Genomic DNA, 14,808 nt, shown 5'->3' with positions numbered 1-14,808 from the left:
ATCAGTTGCATTATGTTGCTTAAGTTTTCTGTATTTTCTTTCATTATTCCCTCAATTTGAAGTCCTTTTTTTCTTTCTTTTTTGTAGCATGTGCTCCATTTGACACTTGAGTATGTTTACTTCTTTCCGCATTTCTTGATTTTCGCGTTGGAGTGTTCTTTGCGTTTCTATCCCTACCGTTAATGTCATCTTTATTTCTCACACGGTTCATCGTAATCACAATAATTTACAATAATTCTCAATAATCATAATAATATTAATAATAATAATAATAGTTGCATTTTACTCACCTGATAAAGTTCTCCACTTCTAAAAATGCTCTCATTAGCTTGGAATTTTTCATCAGAAATAGTATTAAAGGCCTTAAATATGTAAAAAACGTAGTTATCTCGAAATAGGGAGTTTCATCTTGGAATAAATGAAGAAGATTATTTAATTTTTCTCTTTGAGGATCCCCGTGTTCAAATCTCTCTCCAAATACCATTGATACGATGTTATTTGATACGCTAGAAAGAAGTATATCATTTAATTCCATGGGTTCTCCATTGTAATCTTGAACATCTTTTACGAAATCCCATATTTCTTCCTAAAAGTTAGAATAATTAGATCTCGGTAGCTATTTACTCAAAACAGGAAAAATGCATAAATAAAATAAAAATAGAGTGAAAGGTTCTAGATAAAGTCAGATACATGTGCTTAGCCAGTGTATACATTATATTATATGACGCTGATTATCGAAGTAACTATAACGATTATCGAAGCGTTTTCTTTCACAATTTTATCAAAAGACAGGTTTGTTATTCGTTTACATCACATAACTGCATTCATAAATGATTATGTAACCCCAGACACGTTTCCTGAACATAGAAAATTAATTTCTTGTGATGTTACGAATAATGTAAATTGATTAGGCATAATGGTGATGTCGTGTGATAATATCTATGATGAAATTATGGCAACAATTCACAGTTCATAGGAATTATTATTCATTATTATTGGTTTTCAAAATTTTATTTCGATATCAGAGAGCATTTTGTATTATCATAAGCAAATAGCAAAACATAATATTTGAAACACGACAGCTGTTCGTTATTCTTAATTAAGGTTTAGTGTGCTCCTGACATCCTTTATTATACAACGAAACCTATGCAAAATTCATCACTAAACAAACAATCATAATAACCACAGTAATAAATTTTAATAAGTAAATATTTCATCCTAAGTATTTTAGAACATCGTGAGTACAGTTAATTCAAACAATAATGGGAATAACCTAGTATTTTTTGAACAATACTAGGTTATTCCTAGTACTGTTAGAATTAAATGTACTAATGATGTCTGTAGTATGGGGGCCACTAGTTACAAGATCAAGATCAAGATAACATAAGGAATCATGACGTAGTTAGTTGTTGAGATGAAGACGTCACGGTGTGTGTGACACCTCATGAGATGAAATATTTGGAATATTTCTGGAGACCATCTGTGTGACCGTCATGTTGTTTGTTTTGTTCACATATGGAATTATGGGTGATGGTTGGAGATAAGGATTCGTTTGTTGTGCGGTGTTATCAGATGAAGAAAAGTGATGTAATTCGTTAGTTGTAAATAAGTGACATTATTGCTTTGAATGGAAAAGGAAGATATGTTAGTGGATAAGGATTCGTGTCGTGTCGTGATTGGTGGGACACTTTGAACAAGATCAAGATAAGATAAGGAATCATGTATGTTGTGGATGTGTGCTGTTAACAGATGAAGATAAACTGATGTAATTGTTAATGTTTGGAATTATGCTGGGGCCACCCCCCTTCTGTCAGGGACATCATGTGATGTGTTTGGTTTGCACAAAGCATTGTCGGTGATTTTAGAGATAAGGAATCGTCACGTTTTGTGTTTAGAAATTTCGGGGGAACATATGTCACTGTGATATCACACAGTGTTTTGGTTTGCGTATGGAATTATGGCCGATGTTTTTGAGATAAGATCTCTTGGAATTTTACCAGGGTGACAAACATCCATCATTGTCATCAAGTTTTATGTGTGGTTGTCTACAGATGGCAGTACTAATTTTCCAATACAGTTTGGGGTATTTCTTTCCTTTTTAAAGACTAGGAATTCTTAGCGTAGAGTCGAGATGGTGACAGCGGTTAGGCTTTTCTGAATAATTTAATTATATGCTGGTGTCCCCCTCAAACAGACTTTTTTTTTCATATACATAACTCATTCGAATCTTTTTATTTTTTTACATTTAAGATCTTAAACTTCATTACTTTTCTAATTAACGTTATCTTGTTTACTAATGATTGGGTATTGGTGATTTTAGTTTGCAGTAAAGAGAAAAACCAAACAGCGTTTTAAAAAAATTAATAAAAATAAATGGAGAATTAAAAGGATTATACAACAACTTTTTGTATGTACTCTAGAAATTCTAATGATAATTTAAATTTACTTACAGTCTTTCCAGAATGGCACTTCTTAATGGAAATAGATATTCCAAAATAGTTAAATATTTATCCACAGCACAACACACACACAAAACACAAGCTTGAAAGAACAAAATTTCTGTAATAACCTTAAAGGCTATTTGACATTGTTTGAGATAACTGTAAAGATTTCGTTCACATGTTAGAAAATCCAGAACTACTAATCTCTAATAGAATGTTGGTGCCATAAGAACACAGAAAGACCATCAAAATGGGGAAATTGAGTCATGAAAAGACAAATTATATGCTTATCTAAACGTGTCATATAGTCTAAAGATATAAATGAACTAATTTTCCCACACTCTGAAAGGGGAATGAAAACAAATGACTGGATATGAGCCATTCAGTTATCTACAAACAAGACTAATGAAATTAACAGTGTGGGAAAAGAAAACACATACACACACAGTTTATTTATTTTGTGTAGCTCAATGGATGTGGCGTTTGCACACCACAGCATTTGGGCACACGAAGGAAGACTTGGTTTCGAGTCTAGTCGGTGAAAAGAGGAAATTTTTCTAAGCCTTTTTTTGACCGGTTCCCGAGTTAGTTGATCTCTGGCATGGGCAAGTGGGTTTTTCCTCCTGGAAACACGGGTTTTTCGTCCCGTAAACTCAAGAAAATCGACCGTAGAACCCACATTATTTTCAAGCATTAAAATATATTGTGTTAGGGATAGGGACCACGAGATGGCGGCACATTTGAGCCATCTCTCTTCACTGTGTACTGCTTACTTAGTGATAGCCTTGGGCCATCTTTCTCTGAATGGTTCCAGTGGAGATTGAACTACCCACTCAGTCTCTAAAAGTTAGATAGGGCTAAATGGCCTTGCCTACTCCTGTACATGGGAATAAAAAGGCGTTAGCTGATTTTTTTAAAAGTTTATTTTACTCAGTTATTCTGGTTATAATATGTAGTTAACTAAATTTTAAAAGTAAAATAGAAAAACAACCAATCATTAAAAAAAAAGAACCATATCAAAAAAAATTCCACATTGAGAGATGGGAAATTACTGATCTGAAATGAATACTGAAATTACGATCGCTGGCGGATATTAGCGTGGAAAAGACAGTTTGAGCTTTCACTCACCACAGTGGGAAAAATATAGTATGACTACAATGCAAAGGTATTAACGGAGTGTCAAACAGACAGAAAATCTAAGGGAACAAAAGTCAAATAACCTTCAAGTTTATTACCGAAATTTCGTTCTTTCAAGCTTGTGTTATGTGTGTGTTGTGCTGTGGATAAAAATTCAACTATTTTGGAATATCTATTTGCATTAAGAAGATTCATTCTGGAAAGACTGTAAGTAAATTTAAATTATCCTTACAATTTCTAGACTACACAAAAAAGTTGTTGTAATCCTTTTAAGTCTCCGTTATTTTAATTTATTTTTTAAAAATGCCATTTAGTTTTTCTCTTCACTGCAAACTAAAAACACCAATATCCAATCATTAGTAAACAAGATAACGTTAATTAGAAAAATAATGAATTTTATTATCTTAAATGTAGAGAAATCAAAAGATTGGAACGATTTATGTATATGAGAAAAAAAGTGTGCTTGAGTGGGACACTAGTATATAATTAAATTATACAGAAAAGCCTAAAGGCTGCCGCCATCTCGTATCTACTCGAAGAATTCCCATTGTCTTTTAACAGGAAAGAAATACCCCAACCTCCATTGGAAAATTAGTACTGCCATCTGTAGAGAACGAAACATCGTTGTTTGTTACCCTGGGAAAATTCCAAGATATCTTATCTCAAAAATATTGGCCACAATTCCATAGGCAAACCAAAGCACCATGTGATATCACAGTGACACATGTTCCGCCAAAATTTCCAAACACATAACGTCACGATTCCTTATCTCTAAATACATCCACAATGCTTTTCGCAAACCAAACACATCACACGATGTCCCTGACAGCTGGGGGTAATAATTACTATTATTATCCCCAGAAAAATTCAAAATATTAACAATTATATCATTTATCTTCATTAAAAAAACGTATATAACAGCACATATCCACGACCAATTCCTTATCTTATCTAGAACTTGTTCAAAGTGTCCCACCAATCATGACACGAATCCTTATCCAATAATATATCTTCCTTTGCCATTCAAACTAATAATGTCACTTATTTACAACTAACAAACTATGTCACTTATCTTGATCTGATAATACCACACAACACACGAATCTTTATCTTCAACCATCACCCATAATTCCATATGCAAACAAAACAAACAACATGATGTCACTCACACAGATTGTCACCAGAAAAATTCCAAATCACATGATATCACACACACAAAGATGTCATCATCTCAACAACCAATCACGTCATGATTCCTTATCTTATCTTGATCTCGATCTTGTCAGACGTGCCTACCCCAGAAAAATTCCAAACATTTTAAACCCATGCCATCACACACAAAAAATGACGTCATCTTCTCAACAACCAATCGCATTGCGATTCCTTACTTTATCTTAATCTTGTCACTAGTGGCCCCATACTACTGATGTCCTAAGATATTTAGGATGAAATATTTACTTATTAAAACTTATTACTGTGGTTAAGACGTCTGTTTGTTTAGTCCTGACACCCTTATTTGCTCTCTCTCCCTCTGAATGAAGTATATTGTGGGATAAAACTGCACGCAAAAAAAGAAGGATCATAATTAAATTGTTCTGCGAACCTTCTGAAAATAAACTTCTTTACTATAATTATATTTTAGAAGTTTATAAACGAATATAAACTTCTGAAAGAAATATAAACTTCTGAATATCCTGGGAAAGTCCTGAGAACTATCACTTCTGAATATTCAGAAGTTTAATTCTGAATATTAAGAATTGAAAACTATTATAACATAGAAACTTCTGAATATTCAGAAGTTTCTATTTCTTGAACAAACGAAAGGTTTCGAGATATTTCATCATGATATACTACTGCTCAAAGTATACCCAATCGGAATGAGCGGAACACTTCATGCTAGGTAAAGAGGATGATTTACAGATCAGCATCTTGAAACTAATTTTAAAGCATTTCTTCATCTTAAAAATGAAATTGAACCTAAGACAAGATGATAATAAAACTCTTCGTGTCCATAATAGAGACAAAATACAAGGCTAATAACTGATAATTTATAGATATTTATTAGCCTAACAAACCAATACTTCAAGACATTCTCCTAAAGTTTTGACTCAAAATAATTCATGTTTTCAGTATTAAGTGTAACTAATATTACCATTTCTCTTACATATTTTACCTTGATATGATCTTCCATTTTGCCTTTGCCGAATCCTAAGTCCCTTAATATATGAAGTGAAAATCTCCTTTGCTGTTGCCATTCGGAACCATTTACAGAAAAGACGCCTAAGTAAAGAAATGCAAGAAATGCTCAATGTGAGTTATTAAAATTAGAAATCAACTAATATTAAAATACCGAAATTAATTCAAGATTATGAAAAAAAAGTCAATTCCATTTATGTTTGAAACGATTCTTTATCCAACGAATAATATCAATCTGATATCCTTCATTAAAAATGAGATTGAGAGAAATAAATACAACTCCACAAAACAGATTTGTTTTGTGAATATTCTTATTAGAAAAAATGCATTTCAAAACTTAAAGATTAAAATATGCATCAGCTGTTATTAGAATTCTTATAAATGAATTTAAATTTATATGAGCTCCTGGGTAGAGTGCGTTACTTTTAAATTCTGAGTCAAGTTAACTCAGGTGCTGAAAGTTATATTCTCATATCCTTGTTGATAATTTCGAATATTTTAAGTTATTTCCTATATTTGGCTACAAAGCACAGCGGTATTATGAATATTCTCTATTTCAATATTATAATATTTTTTATTTCTTTCTATGGATTACAAATATACGAGATCTTATTCAAAAGATACGAAATATTATTATGATAATTATTACACAATACCTCCAGGGATTCCAATGACTCATCGAGGCAGAGCACCTACTCAACAGCTCTCTGTCACCAACTACAACAAACCGCAACCGCAATCATTATCTACTCTATCACAATCTTCCACCCACTATCATTTTCACAGTATTTTCACAGATAATCACAAACATCCATGCCAAGGCGGGATTAGAACCCGCAACCTTTTGGTTGGAGAGAGGATACGCTGACCACTCGGCCAATCAGGCCAGCAAAATAGCAACTTACTTTATATTCTGCATAGTAAATAATTTGATGAATTTTATAATTCCTCCTCGAAATTAATCGTTGTCATCCTCATATATTAGATCACAATCATAATAATCAAAACGCTAAAATTATTGTATTAAAATTTAATTAGATAAAAGTTAATTTGATAATTTTATTATATCATTTTAAATTTTAAAAAAAAGCTGAAAATTACACAACAAATAAATGCGAATAATATGAGAGAGAAAAGGATAAATGCTTACAGGAAAACGCAAGAGTGAATAGTAACCAAATAAATCTTGTTCTGATGTTTTTAAGATATCACAGTAAGATAATTAAAAAGCAGGGATACGGTCGCAAAAACGATTCTATACTTTGGATGTGAAGAATGAAAGAATGGTTGAGACTTCTTGGACGTATGTAGTAAGTATCAAGGAAGAATTGGTTTTTATAAGACAAATGTTGTGTAAAGGATTGAGTTGATTATTTTCAATTCGAAGAAATTGCTTATTTGTGTAAGACCTAAATACAGAGATTCTGGAAAACCGGGCTGTGATGCGTAAAATGGTACGAATCTATGAATAAAAGCGACCCAGGTTTTCCACAATCTAAATATAACGATTATACCTAATCATGGACATTAATTATGATAAAAGAATGACTGTGGCTGAACTTATTAAGAATATCGAAGGCTGAATGAATTAGTGAAGCAGTAGATATGAACTGAGATCTGAACGTTGTCCAATCGGATCCTAGGTAACTTATTAAGTCTGTTCACAAACATCAAAAGTAAAAGAATGAAGGTCTGTGTCAGAGTGATATCTTCTTAGTGTTCTGGGACTAAGAAGTTATGAGATTGTTATTAGAAATAATAGAACATTATTTTCATAGACATAATTACTGTCTACTGTTCAGTGTAATAAGTATGGTATTTTTAGGAAGTATAGTCAAGTTAGGAGTCGAGAATGTGTGGTGCTTATGATATCAAATGATTTGAATACGAAAGAGCACAAAATCATGACAGCAATATTCTCAATAATTTTTCATCTACACTGTTGAAGCTATGTGGTTTGAGGTTGTATCTAACAATACGATTAATGGTAGGATGTTGCAACTGAAAGAAAATCTAAGACAAATTTATTGCGATATGGCAAGACAACTTCTTTATGCATCATGTGGCAGAAGGCACTCAAGTTCAATAGTGTCGGTAGTGGGGTGGGGGGTATTTCATTTGAAGAGTGACTGTTCAGCGTATAGTACGGGACGGTGATCATGCCACACTCACCAAAGAAGTGGCAAAGTGTATGGAGATTCCATCCACAGAGGGACACACAGACACAGAAATAAATAGATATATAGATAATTATCCTGTGTCTCATACATGCTGAGAGATTTTGTCAAAAATTGCAAACGATTAAAAGACAATTTTACTTAACATATTATAAGAAAGACAAATTCAAAATTACATTCTAAAAGCTACTATTATAATGCTATTATTTATCGTGTTTCAAGAAAAACGATAAGACGTTTTATTACTATTATTTATCGTCTTGAAAGCAATAAACCAAGAGGTTCGAGAGAGAGAGAGAGAGAGAGAGAGAGATGCTGTTAATCTTCAACACTGCTTAATCATATTTGAAAACAGAATATTAAAAGGAGGGAAAGAAATCATCGTATGTGAAATATAAATTAATGTTAAATTAAACATACTCATTTTCTTAGATATTCTTTTATTGAATTCTGATTCTGAAGATCAACTTCAGTAAGGAGATTTACAATCCACAGTTCATAATTTACGGCTGAAATTAAGATCAGAATCAGCTGATTCAGCTAACGCCTTTTTATTCCCGTAAACGGGGGTAGGCGAGGACATTTAGACCTATCTAACGTTTTTTTTTTTTGGAGACTGAGTGGGCAGTTCAATCTTCACTGGTGCCAATCAGAGATAGATTGCCCAAGGCTATCACTAATTAAGCGGTATACAGTGAAGTGAGATGGCTCAAATGTGCCGCCATCTCGTGGTCCCTAGCCCTAACACAATATATTTAATGTCTGGAAATAATGTGGGTTCTACGGTCGATTTTCTTGAGTTTACGGGAAGAAAAACCCGAGTTTCAAGGAGGAAAAACCCACTTGCCCGTGCCAGAGATCGACCAACTCGGGAACCGGTCGAAAAAAGGCTTAGAAAAATTTCCTCTAGTCGCCGACTAGACTCGAAACGAAGTCTTCCTTCATGCGGCCGAGCGCCGTGAGTGCAAACGCCACATCCACTGAGATACACAGGCTCTTCGGAATTACACTTCTTTGCAATTACAATTTTATCGCCAAAATAGAAAACAATAAAAAACAAACAAGCAAGCAAAAAAAGCTGTTAGCGTCTTTCTGTATGCAATACCACAGACCTCATTCTTCCTTTTGGTTTTTGGGGTGTACGAAAATTTCTATTTAAAGTCAAAATAATTTTTGAAAAATATGTTCGCTTTTGCACTATTTTCTGATACGTTTTATTACTATTATTATTAGTATTATTATTAAATCAGAATTAATTAAAACACAATGTAAGATATCTAAAACAAGCGTCCTCTGTACTTTGGAAGTTTATACTGCTATATAAAACACAGGCATAACTCAGTTGCATGCGATGACTTAACAACATTTTAAGCCGTCGTCTATACATAAAGAATATCTCTTTCTTTACGCCGTACGTTTAAACGAAAAATTTAGAGTAATTCTCGGAAAACAAAAAGTTATTCTGAATAGACTCAGATATCGCTTGAATTAATAGACTGATTTGATGTATAGACTGGTTTAATCCAAGCTATTCAGAATAGAATGCAGTAAAGTTGGTCCAGTGAGTTTAAAAATGGACTGTAAAGGGTATTAGGTAGCAGTGGTACTCTTTTTTAATGATTTTCGAGGATAGTGGAGGAATAATAGCGGCCAATTCAGAAGAGCACTATCCATGAAAGTATCTATAGAAGAGATTCAATGCAGAAACTGAACGTCTGTAAGAGAGGGACTGAAGAGTTAGGGTTCATTAATTAGCCGGACTGCCCTCTACTGAATAGAATCGGGTAATCTTAGAGAAGATTTTGGTACATCACCAAAATATTGGAGCAACATTCCATGGTTGGGTGGATTTGGCCTTTGTACAAAGTTAGCAGTTATGGAGTAGTGTCTTGTGCTAAAACGTACTCCACGTTTTTTTGGGGAGGAAAAGCTATAATTGAAATGTGGATGTGCCAGAAAAAATCGGAAGTGCAGGTCAGTCCAAGAAGGGGAATCTGATCCTGTCTGAATATATCAGTGTTACTGAAGGTGAGAGAGGTATGTAAGCTCTTTCTAGCGAGACATCAGACAGAACTAAGTTTTGGTGGCATTGAAGTTTCCAACGTTGTCCTTGCCCCATTGGGATATAGCTAGGAGGTGTGAGTAGATTTTGAGGATCCTAATACTTGAGCACCACAAGTTTTGTTGAATGAAAAGAAGGTATGGAGTGTAATGTCATGGGCAAAGTTATGAATATGATTGGAAGTCTGATAGAGCAGACATTTATATACAAGCGGAAGAGAGCGGGTGAAAGAGCAGAACTATGGGGTACTCCTGCATTGCTGGAGAAATCTGAGGAGAGTAAACCATCCACCATGACACTTAGTCACCTACCAATCAGAAAGTTTTCGATCCACTTACAGAGCGAGGAAGGAGGTTCCATGAAAATTCATCGAAAAAACATTTAGTCGATAGACAATTCATCGAATGAACAATTCATCGACCGACAATTCGTCGAAAATGCAATTCATCGAATATTTTAACAAAAATTTCATTAAATTGATCCAGCCAAAGCGAAATTGCTAATATCATTTCGAAACGTTTTTTGAAAATGTTATGATAAAAGTAATCCATTTAGAACACAAAATGATCCGTGCAGATAACTTTTTGTACCGACAACTTCTACTAATTCCGCTAATTCAGAGTGTTATAATACATAATTTGGACACGTTATTTCTTAGTTGCCTAGAATATAGCTGAACTGAAAACTAGAACGGTTCGACATTTTCTTGTAAAACTTTTATTCATCCCATAATAATTCTATTTGAATTATTATCGATTGAATAAAATCATCCCATAATAAGTGCTTAATTGATGTCATATATTACTACTAGTAATAATAATAATAATGGAGCCTGCATTTGCTGAGCTTTTCCTCCAGGAAACAGGGTAAATCAGCCCCCATGAATAGACATGAAACAGTTATCGGACAAGAAAGACAATAATAAACTACATTGTTCTATATTTATTCCCTATTAAAGTAGCATTGCTTTCACAATCTGCACGGTTCAGTATTTGTTCTAAATGGATTACTTTTATCATAACGTTTACGAAAGTTAAACTGTTCGGTGAAGTGTTTTTTGTGTGAATTGCATTTGCGGCGAATTGTCTTTCGATGAATTGTTTTTTGATTAATTGCCTTTTACATGAACTCTCCGGACAGCGGGGATGTCAGACCATACAATGGTTGTTCGTTAAGTAGGCTCCTGTGCCAAACCTGTAATGTCGAAAACAACCACTCGAGTTCTCCAAATTTCTTCATGGCTGGAGGTCAGAGGTGAGGAGTGAAAGCAAGAAGATCAGGTGTCGATAGTGAGTGGTGGAATCAGTAATCAGTGAATTGCTGTTCACTGATCACTGGTATGTCTCCTGCGGAGTATCTTAGTGATACTTACTTCGCTTTCTTTTGCTATTTTTACTAACAATTGAAAAAATAAGAAAGTTTATATTTCACACGGAGACACAAATAAAAACAAAAACGAAACTGCGCACAATTATGTCGTAAATAAACTGAGTTAGCTTCAGTCTTCCGACTAAAACCGTCTCTAACGAGTGTGGTATCGTAAAGGTAATAGTTGAGAACCATCGTATAAGCGAGCTAGTTTTGAGTTTATCTAATTTAAATTAATCCGACTTTTTATCCGAATCTGAGCAGAAGGTGGGCACTTACTTTTTCTTCCTGGAAATAAGTGAAAAGGAGTAGGCTGTGGTCTTCCCAAAAATTGAGATTTGCTTAACGCTTCTTTTATACTTGCGAAGTCTCCCAGAATAACAACATACCTGTTGCCAAGATATAGGCTGAAAGGTGAGAAACGTACAATACATTACTATAACTCTGCATGTAGAAACATGCATTTAATATTTCATTAATATTTTCATCCATTTGAGTTGCCATATTTTTTTATTATACAGGGTTTATGTCATATATAACACATAGTCCATATGATTTATTTAGGAGAAGGACAAGGAGAAGACAGTTTAAAGATAATCATGTATTAAATGTTTTCTAAGATAAATAGGCAGAAGAGATGATGTCTCCTTCACCGGGGTTTCTGTTTCATTTCTGATAACAAATGGAGGTAAATTATTTAATTAGCATCAACAAGCTGGCTGTGTCAGGATGTCAAAAGATCCCACTTGGGCTTTTTGTTCCGAAGTAGCCTCTTTGAGGAAGTTCAGACAGTTTTTATTATTGAAAGTTATGTGCACTCTTGCTGAAAATAAAAAATGGCATCGCCATTGAACTCTTAACCTCTAAAAACTTACATTGTGGGAGTTGAGAAAGCAGAGCCTTCCACGGATTGCTTGAGAGGTTTTGACACGAACAGAGTGGGAATATTTGAACATAAAATAAATACAAGATGCACAAAACAGAATAAACGAAACGCCATTTTTGTATATAGACGAGAAGAAAATTGAAATTATGAGCAGGGTGAATAACCTTATGTTAACGAATTCTCTGTTCTGCAGCTCATATCCACAAATTCAGCTGCAGGACAGCGAATTCGTTGACATACGGCTGTTCATCTTGCTCATAATCCCAATAATTAGCAAGTTTTGTATTAGTCTGGCATTGCTAGACTGATAGGCTCATAGAAGATGAGCTATTTTAGCAAACTGCTAAAATGGCTCATCTTCTTAAATACAGAACTACGAAAACACCGTTCGACTAGCCTCTTTGTGTAATAACGATCTTTCTGATATCAAACTGACATTGTGACATTCGAGGAACGGTTCGTTTAAAAAGACTCATAGGACTTCAAACGACGAAATAATAACTACAGATTTTTGTACACTACAAAACTACAAACGTTTGAAAAGGAATCTGTATTTCAGTGACGTTTTATACCTACTTTTGCGACTGAGACATAATTAGTTTGGTACTTGGGCTCAGGATATATATGTTCTCATGAACAAAAAAAACTGAGACCTCATCCTACCTTGTATCGCTTTGTTTCTCCTATAGCGGAGATAATTCCTTGCACACATATTTAAAGTTATCATTTGGGAGATATTTTGCATCAACCAGACGCAATAACCTCCAGACCATCAGAGAAACTTGGAGTGGACTAACGGATGTTGGGTTCCGCATATACTTCTTATGCAAATGAGGAGAATAAGAAGGGCAGGTGTCCTCATGAAATGCTTGGTGTGCTCTTCGAATAATATTTGTGCAGATCCAAAACGATATATGGTTTTCGAACAGCAATTGCTGGTCAAAATTTCAAGGTAAGAAAGTGCAGTAAAATTGGATTTTGAATGTTCTGAAAGTGAGAAATACTTCTGAAGCAACGATTCATTTCCGTAACCTACAATACGTTAGTTTGAATGCATAATAAACTGTACTTGTAATGTTAAAATTCCAATACCTTCACTGACACAATGGACTTAAAGCTACATGAACAGATATTAACCTCAATTACGAATTTTAATACTTCTACAGTTCATTTCAGTTTTCTTATCAAGAATCTAACAATCGAATAACAGGCACCCTCGAAAAATTTGATCTCTTCCATCAATGCTCATTTTTGAAACTCATACGTTGTAAATCTTAAATGTTTAATTTCTGTGGATATTTTGGTATGTTCTTTGAAATTTCACTACAGGAACGAATTATAACTGAAATCATTTCGATTTGATTAAGTTACAACAGACCAATTCAGAATGTCATATTTCAATTGCTTATAATTTTCTAAATTATCTGCTTTTGATGTTGTCACATCACTGGATAGAGAAATTCTTCTAATGCGGAAAATAATTATTATTTTACAGTACTTCTGTTTTAGAATTAAACTAGTAATAAGACTCGGAACCTACCTAAATATATTTCCATATTTAGCAGCGAGTTTATTGCACTTTAAGTAGACGTCTTTTCCTAGAAACGGAACATATCCTAATAGCGGTAGACCGATTGGACCAGGTGGTAGCTTCCGTCTGCGATGTATACGCGGATAAAACACATACAATATGCAAATAATAATTGCAAGACTTATTGTTATCGTACTAAAGCTGTTTTCTACTATAGCTAACAAACGTGTTAAAGCCATCTTGCCTCGACTAAAATGTGAACCTTGACATGCAAATCCAATTTATCTCTCTTGTATATGTATTTTTCCAGATAGTTATTGGGCGTAATTGCATCACCTACCCTGATAACGAGAGTTTCGGAGATAAACACAAGAAATCCGAAAACTAATTAATTTGGAATGCAGCAATAAAAGTGAAAGTTAGTCGGACAAAATAGGGGTTTTTGTGTGAATTAAAATTTATAAGGAAGCGTATAATTTTAATTTAACATCACTTACGAGGGTAGACATAATAGCGAAAAGTAAAAATCCTTGAAAGATAATTTTATCTCTCTCACAGTGATAGCATTACAGAGGTTGAAATATCTATTTTGAAATATCAATAAAAGTATGTATTAATTTCAGGGTTAAATAATATCATTAACTCTTAACATTTAATTCATTCCTAGTACAGATATTAGAGTAAGTAATATATTTGATTATATCACGGAATTTTTGGAGATTAGAGAGTGAGTACTGATCAGTAAAATCAACAGAAGTAATGACTTTGGCAGTGGTAATATTCATCACAATGAATAGGGACTGTTATGATGTTTACTGCTTCTTGTTATTTATTCTCGTTTGCAGTTCTGGTCAGTAACTGGAGGTATCAAGTAATAATAATAATAGTAATATTTTATTAAATATTATTATTATTAAATATTAAAAATTATTTTTAATTGTTTATTATTTCTCAGATAAATTACATATACACATACAATATATATATATATATATATACATATATATATA

At 33.6% G+C, this 14,808-nt stretch overlaps 1 protein-coding gene across 2 annotated transcripts in view; it reads right to left on the bottom strand.

Annotated features, from left to right (window-relative positions):
* Positions 1-14,047, bottom strand: part of LOC150101496 (cytochrome P450 2J2-like) — a 31,310-nt gene extending 17,263 nt beyond the window's left edge. For both annotated transcript variants that reach the window (XM_090400473.1, XM_090400472.1), the window contains exons 1-4: positions 13,808-14,047; positions 11,661-11,788; positions 5,752-5,858; positions 291-586 (exon numbers count right to left, since the gene is read on the bottom strand). In XM_090400473.1, coding sequence (XP_090256599.1) covers positions 291-586; positions 5,752-5,858; positions 11,661-11,788; positions 13,808-14,037 — 761 coding nt within the window. In that variant the 5' untranslated portion in view covers positions 14,038-14,047. The remainder of the gene's footprint in view (positions 1-290; positions 587-5,751; positions 5,859-11,660; positions 11,789-13,807) is intronic.
* Between the last annotated feature and the right edge of the window lie 761 nt (positions 14,048-14,808).

This window comes from Typopeltis vanoorti, chromosome 11 (assembly GCF_054136105.1).
Source record: "Typopeltis vanoorti isolate ZY-2024b chromosome 11, IOZ_Tvanoo_1.0, whole genome shotgun sequence".
NCBI lineage: Eukaryota > Metazoa > Arthropoda > Arachnida > Uropygi > Thelyphonidae > Typopeltis > Typopeltis vanoorti.
This window is presented reverse-complemented; position numbering and strand designations above follow the sequence as displayed.